At 52.8% G+C, this 16,072-nt stretch overlaps 5 protein-coding genes across 5 annotated transcripts; 3 read left to right on the forward strand and 2 right to left on the reverse strand.

The window, feature by feature from the left end:
- Positions 1 to 1,888: 1,888 nt before the first annotated feature.
- PtrM4_068520 (integral membrane protein) lies at positions 1,889 to 3,702 on the forward strand (the record flags this gene model as incomplete). The annotated part of the gene is made up of 2 exons (XM_001933528.2): positions 1,889 to 3,091; positions 3,145 to 3,702. 2 exons carry the CDS (start codon positions 1,889 to 1,891, stop codon positions 3,700 to 3,702), a joined length of 1,761 nt encoding a protein of 586 aa, XP_001933563.1.
- A 439-nt stretch (positions 3,703 to 4,141) lies between these two features.
- Positions 4,142 to 4,864, reverse strand: PtrM4_068530 (DASH-Dam1 domain containing protein; the record flags this gene model as incomplete). Its single annotated transcript, XM_001933529.1, has 2 exons — positions 4,142 to 4,483; positions 4,538 to 4,864. 2 exons carry the CDS (start codon positions 4,862 to 4,864, stop codon positions 4,142 to 4,144), a joined length of 669 nt encoding a protein of 222 aa, XP_001933564.1.
- Positions 4,865 to 5,664: 800 nt separating this feature from the next.
- PtrM4_068540 (CRAL-TRIO multi-domain protein) lies at positions 5,665 to 7,140 on the forward strand (the record flags this gene model as incomplete). Its single annotated transcript, XM_066105826.1, has 3 exons — positions 5,665 to 6,444; positions 6,499 to 7,051; positions 7,115 to 7,140. The coding sequence occupies 3 exons, from the start codon at positions 5,665 to 5,667 to the stop codon at positions 7,138 to 7,140; spliced, it is 1,359 nt and encodes a 452-aa protein (XP_065964453.1).
- Positions 7,141 to 8,074: 934 nt separating this feature from the next.
- Positions 8,075 to 9,418, reverse strand: PtrM4_068550 (mitochondrial 37S ribosomal protein uS2m; the record flags this gene model as incomplete). The annotated part of the gene is made up of 3 exons (XM_001933531.1): positions 8,075 to 8,423; positions 8,474 to 9,335; positions 9,388 to 9,418. 3 exons carry the CDS (start codon positions 9,416 to 9,418, stop codon positions 8,075 to 8,077), a joined length of 1,242 nt encoding a protein of 413 aa, XP_001933566.1.
- A 749-nt stretch (positions 9,419 to 10,167) lies between these two features.
- On the forward strand, positions 10,168 to 13,492 carry PtrM4_068560 (GAT1, GATA Zn-finger-containing transcription factor; the record flags this gene model as incomplete). Its single annotated transcript, XM_066105827.1, has 3 exons — positions 10,168 to 11,238; positions 11,291 to 13,132; positions 13,196 to 13,492. 3 exons carry the CDS (start codon positions 10,168 to 10,170, stop codon positions 13,490 to 13,492), a joined length of 3,210 nt encoding a protein of 1,069 aa, XP_065964454.1.
- Positions 13,493 to 16,072: the final 2,580 nt, after the last annotated feature.

Consider the following 16,072-nt stretch of genomic DNA (forward strand, 5'->3'; position numbering starts at 1 on the left):
CCGGGTTGGACGGATGGGAAAGCGGACAGTACGTGAAAGGCATCGAATGATCCCGTACTCGCAACCTTTTACATATCCAGCTAAAGATAACGCTTCGCCCCTGTTGTACGCGTACTAGTCCCAAAGTATCCATGGATAACAACACCCTCGATAATGTGACTGCAAGTAATTTTTTCGAGAACATTTGGTAAGCCCTCAAGTTACAAGCTGGTTCATATCTCGACTGGGTAGGATGCTCATGTGAAGCATCAAGGCATGCAACCACTTTGCAGATGCGCTTGTTGGAATGATGAACAATCGTACACCGATATTCCTGATCCCCATGGCACGCTGAGTATGATGAATTGAAACGGTCGTATGATGTGACGGGCATTATACGAGGGGGCCTAAACGGTGATAGCAGATATCGGAATCCGAAAAGCCGCTAAGCGCTAGGATGTTAAGTACTCCAGAGCCTTGGCGGATGAATTGAGCATCAGATGATGATCATTCTCTGTCCAAGTAGGTAAAGTCCATATGTGCATAGGTGACACAGCTGTCGTTCACCCCACCACTTCGGACTTAACACCTCGCCAACTCACTGTACTGTATGTACAATACCCGATACTGTGCGTTGCCCGCGTTAGCCGATTCTCCAAGCACTAGGCAGAAACTTGGAGGTAATTTTTCTGACCTGATGAGTCAAAGACAGGGTTACAAAGCTGAATGATTTAGGTAACTATCATCGTTGGCATCTGACGTAATGTTTGTCTGAGTGGATTCCGGACAAGGACGCCGAAATACGGCGTCGCATCGCAAGTACAACTTCTTTCTGTTGAATATCGACCACTACCAGTAAAGACCGGCGGTATGAAAACTTGCATCCTTTTCCGTCACAATGAGCTACACCATCTCAGCGCGGAAGTGGCCGGATGACAAGCATGAGCAAGTATTCAGGATCGGTGCCATCTCTTTTTGAGCACAGCGTGGGAATGTATCCGTTAGTTGGCGTGCATGGCCAAGCTCGAGCAAAGCTTAACATGATTAGAGATATGGCGCAGGTGACGCTGATCCATGTACAAGCCAATGACATATTTGACGGCTGTGGCTCGGACGAAGCCTGGAGTTAGCCTTGCTGGAATTTTGCACAAAAAGTGAGCTAATCAGCTGGCCGGCGTTAGCTTCCGGTGTACCCTGGACAAGCTGCTGCAAGCTGCTAGTGATTGCATGTAAATCTTCGATGCCAACAACCTCATGTGAGGGTTGGCGGAAGACGGATGGTCGCCTCACCGAGAGCCGATGCAGGTGACTGCGACTTCGCTTGTCCTTGTTCCAAGCATGGCGTGATGTACAATTTGCCATTGCCGTGGAACAAAAGTGCAACTATCGGTTGCTATCAGGCCCAAGGGGGGGCTCATAGATAGTGTTTCTGCTGTCATGATGAGGTGCAGACAGATGGATGCGACTAGCATGGTGAAAGAATGCCATTAGCGGTGACTACCGAGAGGCCCGTCGCGGCGGCGATTAAGTCCGAGCTGGCGAGGACCCACAATTGCACCTGACGATCGATGCTGGGCCTTGGACGTCACAGCCATGAAAAGATCGGAAAAGCTTCGCAGCTTACAAACGTCTACGGTCATGAGCTGGTCAAACTTGCAGTTCCGAAACTTCCGAAAACAATATACATGCGAGCCACGCCCAGTTGGTTGGCGGCCTTGTGTCAAAGTACCTTTTATACGCTTTCGTCTCCTACTCCTTGAACTGATCTTGAACGACTCTTTATTCCTACTGCGCATACCTACAAGGCGCGTTTTCCTTATACAGTTATCCTACACGGTCCTAGTTCCAGACCTCTGAGACTTGCGCCCACGCTTTACTCTAACAGATTTGACCCTGCGAGACAACATACATGCCGCACCGTCCAGGAGTGACGATAACTGCCACGACACTGCTGCTAGAGCTCTTGCCTTTGGCAGCTGCACATGGTCATGGCGATGGAATGGATATGAGCGCACATGATGCGCAGCCAGCACAACCACAGGATAATGGCTTCGGTGGCTACTGGAGTCTTTCTGAACACGCTTCGCTTATGTATTGGCATATTGGCCTTGAGATCCTAGCTTGGGTGGTGGTTCTGCCAGTTGCCGTCATGTTCAGCGTTGCGCGCTCGCGCTTCACGCTACTTATGCAATTAGCCTTCCTCGCAACAAACGCCCTTGCCCTCGTGCTCGGCATCATATACGACCACAAGACACCAGAAATGTACGAAGGGAATGCCCACAGCAAGACAGGATGGGCCATCACCTGGATCGCGTCGGCATGGGTATTTTTGGCCCTGGTCCAGGCCTACGCCGGAAGGTCGAACACGCAGTCAATCGAAGACGAATTCACAGAGCCAATGACAACCGTGAATATGCTCAGATATCAGCGCGTACAAAACCAGGAGCTTCCAGATCCGTCCCGCTGGTCGGACGACTCAGGACATGGTACCGAGCGCAACTCACTCTCGCTGCATGATGGCTCTCAATCCCCGAGTGTCGATTCGGAGAGCCAGTTTGTTAACCCAGCACGGAGGTATACACACGACGATTCTTTTGGCGACAGTGACGATGAGAAGCGCGGCTTCCTACATAACACCCCTGTCGACAAGTTTTTCTCTCGCAACGTAGCTCGCTTTGCCGTCGGTCGGACCTTGAAAGCGATTCGAATCTTGTACGTTGTCGTCGAGCGTACCATCTTAGTCCAAGGATTTTTGGCCATCGTTAGCGGTGCTGTTGTCTACGGCGGCATTGGAAGAGGTGGTGCCATCTTCAACGTCCTGGCCCACACAGTAAAGGGTGGCATCTTCTTCCTCTACGGGTTCCTTACACTCGGTCGATGGATGGGTGCATTCGCGGATTTTGGGTGGGCATGGAACGTAAAGCCGCCAAAGGAGGTTGTCGGTCGTCGGCGGGCGGCACTGCCTTCGGCAGAATTTACCGAGTCATTCGTCATCTGGCTTTACGGCTGTACAAACGTGTTCCTAGAGCACCTGGCTGCGTGGGGCGATGCATGGACTGCGCAGGATCTGGAGCATGTCTCGATCTCTATAATGTTCTTTGGTGGAGGTTTGGTAAGTAGAGCTCTCTCACCCTTGGCAGTTAGCGTGACTAACCTCCCCCCTAGTTGGGAATGTGCATTGAATCGACCAAAGTGCGAGAGCTCCTAAACAGCGGCGTTGTCGCCTCGCAGGCAGCCTCGGTGCAGCACGAAGCGTGGCAGGAGCCTCGTCAATATCGGTTCTCGATGAATCCTTTGCCAGCGTTGATTATCATGCTTCTCGGCAAGATGATGAGCTCACACCACCAGACCTCGATGGTTTCGACCATGATACACTCTCAGTGGGGCAGCATGTTCATGGGCTTCGCTCTTGCGCGTGGTGTCACCTACATCACCCTCTATATTTCACCACCCACCTCATTCCTTCCATCTCGTCCCCCAACGGAGATTGTGACGGCATTCTGTTTGATTGCGGGTGGTGTTACCTTTATGGTCAGCAACAAAGATACTGTTGCGGCACTTGAGTCATACAACCTCGATGCCATGTTCATTTTTACGGTTGTGATGGGTGTTACTGCGCTCCTCATGGCCTGGACTACGGTTCTTATTGCTATCAAGGGCTGGGCCTTGCGCAAGGAGAGCAACGGTCAGTACATGAAGAGCCATGCTGGAGTCTTGGCCTAGACGTTTGCAGCATTATTCCTGGTCTGATCGGCTGGTACATCCACTCGGACTTGGATTTCCGGACTTTTCATATTATACCCTCTTCTTTCCCTTTTTACGGCCTGGATGGATTCCCTATTCATGATATCACTGCAGTATACCCTTCTCCTAAGAATGGTGACGACCTGGATTGCTGCATTTACAATATTATGCGTTCTGCATATGGTGGTGGTAATGTAATGGCAATGGTTTGGAGCGACAGAGTAATGCCGAGGCCTGGCGGGCCTGGCGATTAGTAGAGGTCGGATCAACTGCGACTGTAAATATATTCGTAGCATCTTTGACCAAGCATTGTCGGATATTTGAGCTAATCAAGTATGGGCCTTGTCATTTTCATGAATACTGTACTCATCTGGGTATCATGCCAAAAGTCCCGAATGCCTGTAGCATACTGGGGACCTTATCGGGCCCCGCGCCCCCTCCCAGCAACTCCCCTAGCAATGCCTGTACCACCTCTTGTGCCTCTAGTTGCGCCACCACGAGTGGGGATACCCCCACGCCCACCTGCTCGGGGTATGCCTCCTCTTCCCCTCGGAACGCCCGATGTCTTTGTGGCGGGTGCTGGTGTTTGTGGGTTCTGGAATTTGGATGACATCTTGCTGCTTGGCGGATTGTCAACAAAGGATGTATCGGTGGTTAGGAACGTCGCTTCCATGTCGTCTGGGCCTTGGGATCGGTTCAGGTTCGCAGCTCCAGGGTCGGATTGGTTCTGTGGTCGCTTGAAGGATTCTTGTATTGGAGCCTAGATCAGACAGATTAGCCTTCGTTCTATGATATACATGTCTTAATTACGCACCTCAGGAAAGTCGACACAGAAGGCATTCATGTTCATGCCATATAGAAAGCCTGCAAAACTCTCCGAGAAGCGTGCCAGACTCTCATGCATCAACTGCAATTGCAGAAAATTTTGCTCCAGATCTGCCATTGCATCGCTCAACTCAGCAAAGCCATCTTGGAGACCTTCAAGGGCGTTGCCCGAGGCTGAAGCAGCGCGGCCGCGTTGAGAAGAGTCGCGTAATGAAGAGCGGGAAGATGCGCGGAGGGGTGTTGTTGGGCGAGACCGAGGAGATTTGCTACGTATACGCCTATGAGAAGGGGTTGTGGTGGGTGTGGTGGACGCCATAGGTCACGACAGTGGTTTCCGACGAATCTCTGGAGCTATGTGTTCTCTAGAAGCGACCAATTGCACGTTTCTCGACAGATGAATCGCAATTCTACAGTAAGACTTGTGCTAAGCTCCGACTCGGAGATGCAGTGTAATGCGACTTGGGAACACCAAGAAGTAAACATACCCCACAACGCAGGGCAATGTCGCGCTAACACAAATTAGGCGATGATGCCATGAATCCAGTTGCAATGCTGCCGATACTGCGCCTTCCCGTTACGCCTGCTGGTTTCTCGTGAACTCGTATACAGCGTGTTGGCCAAGTAAATGCTCTGAAGCGGCGTAACCGCCAACAATCATCACCGCCGTTTCCAACGCACAGTCGCGGTGGATCATAGCTCCGACCCATCCGGAAGGATCTGCTGATGTCACCCTGAGCAGGCGAGTCCTTGTCATAGCGAGGCTTCTTGCGATCTGACATATTCATGTTGCTTCGCGCACAGCCCCTCCGACGACTACCTCATACCTCCATAACCCAGCTGCGGACCCCTCTTTATCCCCCCAAACATTATATCTCCCCTTCCGCCCCCTTTAAGCCTAGACATCCGGTCACGCGTGCATACTCCCTAAGTCCTTTGCGGCCGGATACACATCACAAGAGCAGCGGGTTCAGCTTCTGGACAATAGGAGTGGTCGCTGGTGTTGCAATTGGCGGCGCCTTACTTGTACCCCTCATACAGAGCTCTCCAGGAGCGAAGACAGCGAAACCCACCTCGGCGCAATTTGAACTTGCTGATCTAACCGATTCGTATCTCGTCATGGCTGCGAAAACCCCCGCCGGGCGACCGGGAACCCTTACACCCGACGAAGAAAGGAAGCTGCGCGAGCTATGGGGGATTGTTATGAGGGTCTTCGGTGTGGATGCGGCAAACGGCGTGGAGGAGGTCACGTCACCCACGGTCGCTGAGCCAGCGTCAGATGGTAAAAAGGACAAGAAGAAGAGTCGTTTGAACGTCTTCAAGAGGAACAAGGGCGACAAGAGCGCAGATGACAAGGCATCTACTGCCTCGGACTCATCTACACCCTCGGATATTGGCAAGCTATCGATATCTGCAGATGACGACAAATTTGGTCAGACCGCAGAGTTCAAGGCGGCCATTGCGAACATTCCCCCGGAAGAGCTACGCAAGACCTTCTGGAGCATGGTCAAACATGATCATCCCGATGCGCTTCTGCTTCGGTTCTTGCGCGCAAGAAAGTGGGACGTGGAGAAGGCGCTGGTCATGATGATCTCAACAATGCAGTGGAGACTGAACGAGATGCACGTCGACGACGACATCATGAAGATTGGTGAGCTGGGGGCTTCACAAAACACGAGCACTGAAGCCAAGGAGAAGAAGAACGCAGAGGATTTCTTGGTTCAGCTGCGGATGGGTAAGAGTTATCTGCATGGAGTGGACCTTGAGGGCAGGCCGTTGTGCTTCGTCCGCGCCAGGTTACACAAGGCTGGCGAGCAGACGGAGGAGAGTCTGGAAAGATTTACCGTCTACCTCATCGAGACGGCGCGCATGCTGCTGAGGCCGCCGATTGACACTGCCGTGCGTCACCCCATCCTGCAACAATTCTGAGAACAGTAATACTGACCCTGGCAGACTATCGTCTTTGACATGACCGACTTCTCCATGGCAAACATGGACTACACACCGGTGAAATTCATGATCAAATGCTTCGAAGCAAACTACCCCGAATCCCTCGGCACAGTGCTCGTCTACCGCGCCCCCTGGGTTTTCAACGCTGTCTGGAGCATTGTCAAAGGCTGGCTCGACCCCGTCGTTGCCGGCAAAGTCCACTTTGCAAAGACAGTGGACGAACTCAGCAACTACATACCCCGATCGCAGATCCCCACCGAACAGGGCGGTGACGAAAAGTGGGAGTACAAGTACCCGGAGCCCGTCCCCGGTGAGAACGACAAGATGAAGGATGAGGCACCCAAGCTGGAACTGCAGACGGAGAGACAGCAAATCGTCGACAAATACGAGGCTACCGTCTTGGAGTGGATACACGCTGGTGACAGCGCGTCGCTGGAAGATACGCGGAAAGAAAGGGATGCCGTGGCCGAACAGCTCAGAGTCAACTACTGGAAGTTGGACCCCTATGTTCGCGCAAGGTCGCTGTACGACCGCATGGGTGTCATCCAAGAAGGAGGTAAACTCGACTTTTACCCAAAGGCCCCTGAGCCCGCTGCTGCTGTTGCTGCACCTGCTACAGAGACGAGCGCCGATGACCTCGATTAGAAAATCTGTGCATTGTAATATGTACATTGGCATCGCCCCCGTCGCTCTAATGTGTCGTAGTGTCTTTCCTCCTTCTCTCAAAGAAAAACATAGAATCCTCTCTGTCTCGCTCATAGTCTTACTCCATCTTCGTCCCCCATATGTGTGTATAGACAGCTTCGTTCCTTTTACATCTCCGCCCTTTTTTGCGCTGCGAAAAATCATCTAGCTTACTTTAATCAAATCCCGGTACTGTTACAAAGATGCTGCAACATGGATTGATTGTTGCATTCGTTCATTTGACTGTATCCACTAAATAAACCCATATAGACAAAAAGACTAGACCCCCACGCTACAAACCACAGTCACTGCCACCACCACTACTACTCAAGCACCCAACCAAGCAAAAATAGCACAGCCAGCTAGTCAGTAGCAAGCGCCAAAAAAAGTCGGATCATTCCGTAGGAATAAACCCCGGGCGGTCTTGTCTCCGACTCGCTGGCGACCAAGTCCGCGCCATTCTACCCAGTAAGCACGCGTTGATGTTCGCACATGGGCTGTGCTAGAAGAGTGGTAAAGTTTCGTGTTTACTAAACAGGGACCCTAATGAGCGGGCCCGGGTCTTTATTTTGCTTTTTCCTGGCTGCTGACTTGTGTTCTTTTTGCCTTCCTTCGTCCGTTGCTTGATGCAGGAACAAGTGTCTGCTGGAGTAAGGAAATGTGCTATTGAAAAAAAGAGGGAGCTTGTTTTGTGTTTCATCTAGTGGGGACCAGTGCGTGTAATGTGGTTGGGAGAGTTTTGGACAACATGGTGAGGCAGGTGGAGTATGCAGATGGATCGGGGAAATGGACGACAATCGAGTCAAAGGTGGAACAAGGTGTGAATTTGGTAGTGGTGTAAACAATGGGCTTTTGTACATGGTGGACCGTACAAGGATCCGAGCGTGCGCCTTGCTTAGGAGGTGACTTTGATGTCCCTGCCTTGCCTGGTGCGGTGACTTTCGTGGTTGTTCACGTCGTCCATTTTGGTTTCCATTTTATCGGCATTTTCAAGACCCGTCTCTAGCGTTTCGGCTGTCTCGTCGACGCGCTCTCTCGGCACCGCGTTGCCTATGCGCAAGGTAGAGTCGCTTGTTATTACGCCGGCGTCTGGTGCCGCACCGTCGACGTCTGCATCAACTTTTGTGAGACCTTGGGCCGGAAGGTAGGTTATTTTGCCTTGGGCAGCAGCGGCGAGGCGTTGCTTTTGGCCTGCTTCACCAGCCCGACCTAGTACACCTGCAATGACTTGGATACAACGGAGACTGGGGTGTGTCAGATAGAGTGGCGGTGATGTATGTGAAAGTATGCTTACCTGTCATCGTTGGCCGGAATGGGGTACGTGACCCAGGTAGGGTCCGCATTGGTATCGATGACGCCAATCGTGGGGATGTTGTTGAGGGCACACTCATGGAGCAGAACGTAATTTTCGAGTGGGTTCATGCAGACAACAAGATCCGGTCGCAGCACTGGCCTTGCAAGGAGCTGTTCTTCGAAGCCGGGAACTTCCTCGTCCAGCTCATTGACCACCTTTGTCCTGCACTTGCCCAGGATTTGCTGTCCGTTGGTGATGCTTCCCGGTATCCAGCGCTCGAACAGATGGTAACCCTTGGCCAGCTCAGCGGCGCGCGCAACGGCCCTTTCCTGTCCATCGCGGGTTCCCACAAACAGAATCATGCCTGCCCTCCTAGAGACCTCCTGGACGATCTTGGCAGCACGGCGCAGGTGGGCAGCCGTCACCTCGAGCGAGATGATGTGCACACCCTGCCGTATGCCGTGAATATAGCGAGCATTTGCAGGATTCCAAAGTGAGGTCACATGGCCCTGGTGGGCTTCCGAGGCCAGGAGGAGTTCGAGAGTGACGTCGGCGGGCGAAGGGGGGTGGTTCAGTAGGGTGTGGGGTTGGTAGTGAGGCAGCACGACGGTTCCAAGCTTGCCCATCTGCTTGGACTGCTGCTTGTACATGCGGTACTGTTCCGCGACATTGTCTGTGGCTGCGGCGGGAGTTCCGTGTGTTTCAGGGTCGACCGAGGGCACTGGTTGGGTGAGGTGGGTGTTGAGTTGGGCCTCTATCGACTGCAGCTGCTTCAGGCTGTTCTCGGCTGAAGCATGGATAGACTCAGTCTCGGTGGAGAGAAATCGTCGCAGCGGGGCATGTCGTGCGAGGGCGCGGGGGCCTGGCAGGTGAGTTAGCAGCTTCAATTGGCAGGCGGTAGAGCACAAACTCACAGCTGCGGGCTGCTACGCTCCTTAATATCATCTTGTGGTGCCCGCGTGCAGTCGATCCGTCCTGGCCAAAATCTCGAGGCTACGTGCCAAGCGATACACACGTGATACATACCAAGACAAGATCGGCGCTAGCCCCTTTGATCGTACCCCATCGAACACCACCGCCATTCGGACTTGGGCGCCGCTCCACACGCCCTCGGGCTTTCACTCGGAGGTACCCAGACAGCCACGGCATGCCCAATCGCCGTCAGAATCGCATGATGCATGCCAGAGAAAGAGCCTCCCATTCCGGGGTTTTTGCGAACATGGGTCCCACATCGTCATAGGGCAGAGCATGGCATTGTTGAATTGCCATAGATGGTCCCTGCTTGCCAGCTGCCCCAATGTTTCGTGTGAAAGCCACTGACATCTTTCCGTCATCTTCTGCAGCTATCCCGCACCCGGCTTTTGTCTTGGCAGCTAGCGCATTCCATTGGCGCTGCACATCTCATCTCACACACTGCGCAACCCGCCCATCGGAACACGCGAAGACGGGACCGCTGCCACTGCCACTGCCACCTAGAGCACAACCTGCCCACAACAGTCGAGCTGGTTGTCGCCGGCGAATGCTGCCTGTCGTTCGCCCCGCCGTCGCTGCCACTCACCTCCGGACCGACGAAGCGATAGCGCACAGCACCGCCCGCGGGCGCCGACGACACCCTTTGATGCCCACAACCCGGGGCCAGACGACCACCGCAACTGTCAACAACGCCTGTGGCGAGGACAGGTAGCCATTCCATCATGAACGGCTATCCCTACCCCACCCGGCCCTTCACCCAGCCGCCCAATGGGAACATGATGATGGACATCAACGGGGACGGCATGAACAACTACGACATGGTCGAGGGCCAGTCGCTCGACTCGATAGTCGCCCAAAACGACAAGGACAACCGCCGCCGCAGCATGCCCGTCTTTGTGAGGCAGACGTCGCAACATCAGCAGCAGCAACTGAATCTGGGCAGCCCCGACACCCGCAGGTTGAGCATGATGAATTTCGGCGACCCCAACGGCGGAGACATGGAAGAGTTCCAGTTCGACATGTCGACTGCCGCCATGGACAACATGATGCGCGGCAACACCACCTTTCCACGCACCTCCGCCGACATGCAAAACGACCGCTTACCCGCTGCTGACCTGACCATCAACAGCCAGTTCCAAGGCCAAACGTCGCCTTTTCCATCCATCGGCGGTCCCGGATCAAACTATGCCTCGCCTATGCACCAGAAGAATCCTCTGGATATGGACATGGGATCCTACCAGAACGGTCTGCCCATGACATTGGACATGGATGACTCGCTGCACATGATGCCCACCGACATGAACATGTTCCCAGGAAGCCAGTTCAGCACCCCGATGATCGACTCTCCCCTCCCCCAAGACTTTCCAGGTTCCATGCCCGCCGCGCAGCAAGGCAACAACACGCCCTCGGCGCAGTCTCAAGATCAGTTTAAACGGCCCTCGATGAGCAACACTCCTGATGCCAAATCAGGCAGGTCCAGCTTCCTCGGCCGTACCCCTAGCCAGGACCAAGTCAGCATGCGGTCAAATTCCAGGCCCCAGAGCGACCCGCACTCGTCCAATAGCGTGCCAACGCGCATGACCCTGGCTTCGCTGCAGAATCAGCAGCCCATCGGACAAGACCCCGCCCAGGATCTGCCAAAGGAAGTGATGAACAAGCAGCTGCAGGACTTCAAGATCCCCTGGCCGACACCGGCTGGCGGGTTTCCGTCGACCAAGCATCAAAACCCTCACCAGAAAACCCAATTTAAAAATGCCTACTCCTCAACCGGCTTTGACATGCTCGGAGTGCTGGTACGTCCTGGCACCTCTTGCTGTCCATGCCGGAAAAGCTGACATAAGACAGATGCGTGTCGCATCACGCCCTGAACCACAGATCGACATCGGGTCTGTCGATCTCTCGTGCGCTTTCGTAGTTTGTGATGCTGAACTGGACGACATACCTATCGTGTACTGCTCGGAGAACTTTGAGCGACTGACAGGCTACACAAGACATATGATTCTCGGGCGAAATTGCCGCTTTCTTCAGGCCCCAGACGGCAAGGTCGAATCTGGAATCAAGCGTAACTATGTCGATGACGACTCTGTCTACTACCTGAAGAACATGATTGAGTCTCGCGCAGAAGCCCAGATCAGCTTGATCAACTACAGGAGGGGTGGCCAACCGTTCATGAACCTTCTCACAATAATTCCAATCGCATGGGAGCCTGGCGGCAAGATGAAGTTCTTTGTCGGATTTCAGGTCGATCTAGTGGAGCAACCGGGAGCAATGACCAACAAGAACTCGGATGGATCTTACCGAGTTAATTACCAGCGCGGCATGTCGATGCCCAGCTATGTCTTCAGCGACCACCACAAGCCGCAACACGCCGAGCAAGGCCAAACCATATCCAAAGACGAAGTATCCAACGTCCTGGCCGCGTACAGTGGAAGCGGGGACTCTGAGATGACGAGACGCATCTGGGACAAGGTTCTTCTTGAAAACAGTGACGACGTTGTTCATGTCTTGTCGCTCAAGGGACTGTTCTTGTATCTGTCGCCCGCCAGTAACAGAATACTCGAATATGACCCAAGCGAGCTTGTCGGAACAGCGCTGTCGTCTGTCTGCCACCCTAGCGACATCGTCCCGGTTACGCGAGAACTCAAAGAAACCACAAGTGGTGCCTCAGTCAATGTCGTCTTCCGGATACGGCGGAAGAAGAGCGGATACATGTGGTTTGAAGGCCATGGTTCGCTGCACACCGAACAAGGCAAGGGTCGCAAGTGTATCATCTTGGTTGGACGTGAACGACCAGTCTACACTCTCAGCAAAGCTATCGTACGCGAGTCTGGCGGCGTTGGTGACAATGAGCTATGGACGAAGATGTCTACATCTGGCATGTTCCTGTATGTGTCATCGAACGTACGTCAGCTCCTCGATAAGCAGCCTGAAGACCTTGTCGGTACCAGCATCCAGTCGCTCATGCGACAGGAGTCTAAAGTGAATTTTGGGCGTATATTAGAGCTTGCCAGGGGAGGCAGGAAGGGCGAGGTCAAGCACGAGATGATCAACAAGCGTGGTCAAGTGCTCCAGGCCTTTACGACAATCTATCCCGGCGATGCAACTGAGGGACAGAAACCCACCTTTGTTGTCGGACAAACACGACTACTCAAGTACTCGCGGAACAGCAATGCTGGTCGCCCGTCCATGTACACCAATTCCAAACTTGATCGCGACTCTCACAATTCCATACACACGCACATGTCAGGAGCAGCATCACCTGCTGCAGCATCACTGACCGGCAACACTGGCAACACTGGATCGAACACTCCAATGACGTCAGCCACCAATCCTCTATTCGTCACTACAGAAGAATACCCGGCCACGTACGCGGGACACAACGGCCTGCAGCTTGGACACCAAGACCAGAGTCTTGCTTCCGACGATAACGTTTTTGATGAGCTCAAGACAACAAGAAGCACTAGCTGGCAATATGAGTTGCGACAAATGGAAAAGAGAAATCGTTATCTAGCCGAAGAGGTACAGAGCCTGTTGGCGGCCAAGAAGAAACGGAAGCGCAGAAAGGGGGCGGGCCAGTTGCAGAAGGATTGTGCAAACTGTCACACAAGGACAACACCGGAGTGGAGGAGAGGTCCTTCTGGAAATCGTGACCTCTGCAACTCTTGTGGACTGAGATGGGCCAAACAGGTAAGTCGCCGCCCATCTTACCGGACTCAGCAACGACTGTAAACTAACATCACTGCTCAACAGCAAGGACGAGTTTCACCAAGAACATCTTCTGCCGCAAGCGACAAGAGCAAGAAGAGCGCTTCACCACGCCACTTCACATCTAACCATCAAGGCCACCAGAACATACTGCCACATTCGACTTCTGAGGGTGGTCAACAGGGCTCTTCGGTGAAGGCCACTTCCAGCAAGCGGTCCCCGCAACACGGAAGCATTAGCGAAACCCATGCCGCAAAGGCGGCACGCATCGAAGTAGTCAATACGCATGGCTTCATTCCACCACCGGCCATTGACGAAGTAACAGAGCCAGGCTCAGTGTGAGCGCAAAAAAAAAAACTGGACCACCCCATTCTACATGTTCTTTCTTCTTCCTCTTCTTGTTATGTGTCATTCTGGTCAAACGATACCCCATTACTCATATTCAATTTAACGAACATCACCACCACACTCGCTTGACGGACAGTGCGAGCGATGACCAAAGGGCATCCCTGGTCTTTGAAATTCCTCTTCATCTCCATTCATGCTTAACGATCTTGGGTTCACTTACAATAAATCGGGTTATGCTCGGCGTCTGCTGTTGTTGCTGTTATTGTTTTGTCCCTGTTGAAACTTTTACCACACTTCCTCTCGCGGCGGCTGAGAAAGATAGTGTGGCACACAAAAACCGGGTGTAGATACGACGTGTGGGATCCGTCTTTTTTTTCGGAGGCGGACTGCGAATCTTTGATTTATACAGTTTTTCTTCCTCTTCCTTTTCGGAGCCATGCGAACAAACATGTACATATCATATTAGAAGAAATTGTGGCGAGGGGAGGGTAGTGGGGGTAGTGAGGTGGGGTGAACAAACTGTTGTGAAGGGCTTCGGCGTGTTATAGAAAGAAAGTGCGCGTGTGCGCTCTCTCTCTCTCTCCCGGTGCGCGTGTCTGTTGTATGCGCATGCATGATTATCACGCAAATATGAATTTCCATCTCTCGGTATTCATCCAAGCGAGAAACGTGCGTTACGTGTAGAGTGCAAGAAGCTAACAAGGATCGAAGTAGATTGATGCGTATCGTCTAAGAAAATCTATAGCACCACTTGCCGGTTCATAGATTGCTGGCCCGTAGAAGAACCGGTGATCTATGCGAACCCATGGACTTGAAACAGGGTCTACATACCTACCTGTCGCTTTCTTGCTTCCGGCTTGTACGGATCGTGGGGTAGGAAGGGGTACGTATACGGACTCGGCTTTCTTACCCAACACGAGGATTACATCTTGTCGATGCGCCGGTAGTTGTGTATACCAAGACCCCGCGGACCAAACCCCAAGAAATAATCTTTCCGAGGCTTGGGGCAAGGAGGAATGAGGATGGGTAGGTAGGCCGTATGTACGTTACGTGTCCTCAAACTTGACCTTAGACGAGACGTTTATGCGAAAACACATAACGTAAAATAACATGACGTTTACCTTACCTACCCTACTAGCCCCTCTACGACGCGTCTGTCTTGTCTGTCATCAAGCAGCGATTAAAGTTTCGACAGGTTTTACACTTCCAACATCATCTCTCGTACACTCTCTCTCTCTTACACTTTAATATGTAGGGATACTCGTTGCAGGATTCATCCGCTGAGTTTCATGTGATATTTGTTGTTTTTAGCCAATTGGTGAGTCGGATAGGGGAGTTTATGCGTTGGAGATTTTCGCGTTGCGAGGGCGGCTTCTTGCGGTTCTTGGGTTTCCGTGTCGCGTGGGCGGACATGTCGTGTTATGGGCGATAGGGTTATAGTAGGACAGGGTAGGATAGAGTAAGGCAGACTCGCGATGCGATGCGCGGATGGAAGGGACGTTTGCTTCCGTCAGGAACCGTGGCGCGCCACGCGTGGATTGGGGGGCATGTTGGCAAACGTCATTGTGGCGGCGCTTTGACCCGGCTGGGACCTGCATGGTTAGGGTCTTGGTATTCTTCTTCGCCTATCCTATCGTGGCTCTCTGTGCTTGTGCTTTTGCTTTTTTGACGAGTGACTTTGCTGGCTGCTTGTTCTGTTCGTCTGAGGTTTGTTTTGTTTTCCTTCTTTCGGTTTTGTGTACTCTGTCGGAGGATATACGCATGTGGCGTACACTGCAACGGGGTTAAAGGACAGCGCACGTTGGCGTGTCTGTTGGGTTGAACCCCGGAGGTGGTAGTAGATGGGTTAGGTGACAGTCTGGCTTGATCATAGTTCGTTTGGCACTCAATGCAGAGGTAGGTTCGGAAAAGGATTTGGAATGTTGATCTGAATAAGAGAAGGGCAGGTAGAGAGAGATGACCAGTTTACGTGATTGTATCGGTCGTATTTGGTGTGTGTGCGTATTGAGTACGATACTGTAGGATGTAATATAACGAATTGATATTGATATGTATATATATAGCATTATACATAGATGATATACGGTACAGGCTAGGTTGATGACGACGCTGTGAGACATGGGATTACGGCGGAAAATAGCAGCTTGGTGTTGCGCAACAGGTTACCGTGCCGCCGCTTGCCCGTCCGCCGTTCCTTCTACCGTATACTACTGCTGTAACCTGCAAGGTACATTTTCACCGAGGCTGAGGAGGGTGCAGGTGGGCAGCAAAGACGGCGCCTCCCAATCAAAACAAGTGGGGCGCCCGGATCCCGGGACTCACGTTCTAACCCAAACCCATATTTCTCGCATTCCGCTTAGCCTTGACCCGGGCCCAAGCGCTCCTTGCTCACAGGCTGGCCCATTCCTGATTCCGTGTCGTGGGTGACGAAAGTCATGGCGTCCAGGGTGCAAGGGGGGCTGCCGTACCGCCAAGTTTGGAAGGGTAGGAAAGATTGGTTAGGTCGCGACAGGTAAGATATGGCATGTGGCGCGCCTCGTGGGAGTGTGCTACTGTGGCCAGACCTCATGTCCC

The sequence above is a fragment of the Pyrenophora tritici-repentis genome, chromosome 2, assembly GCF_003171515.1.
Source record: "Pyrenophora tritici-repentis strain M4 chromosome 2, whole genome shotgun sequence".
Taxonomy (NCBI): Eukaryota; Fungi; Ascomycota; class Dothideomycetes; order Pleosporales; family Pleosporaceae; genus Pyrenophora; species Pyrenophora tritici-repentis.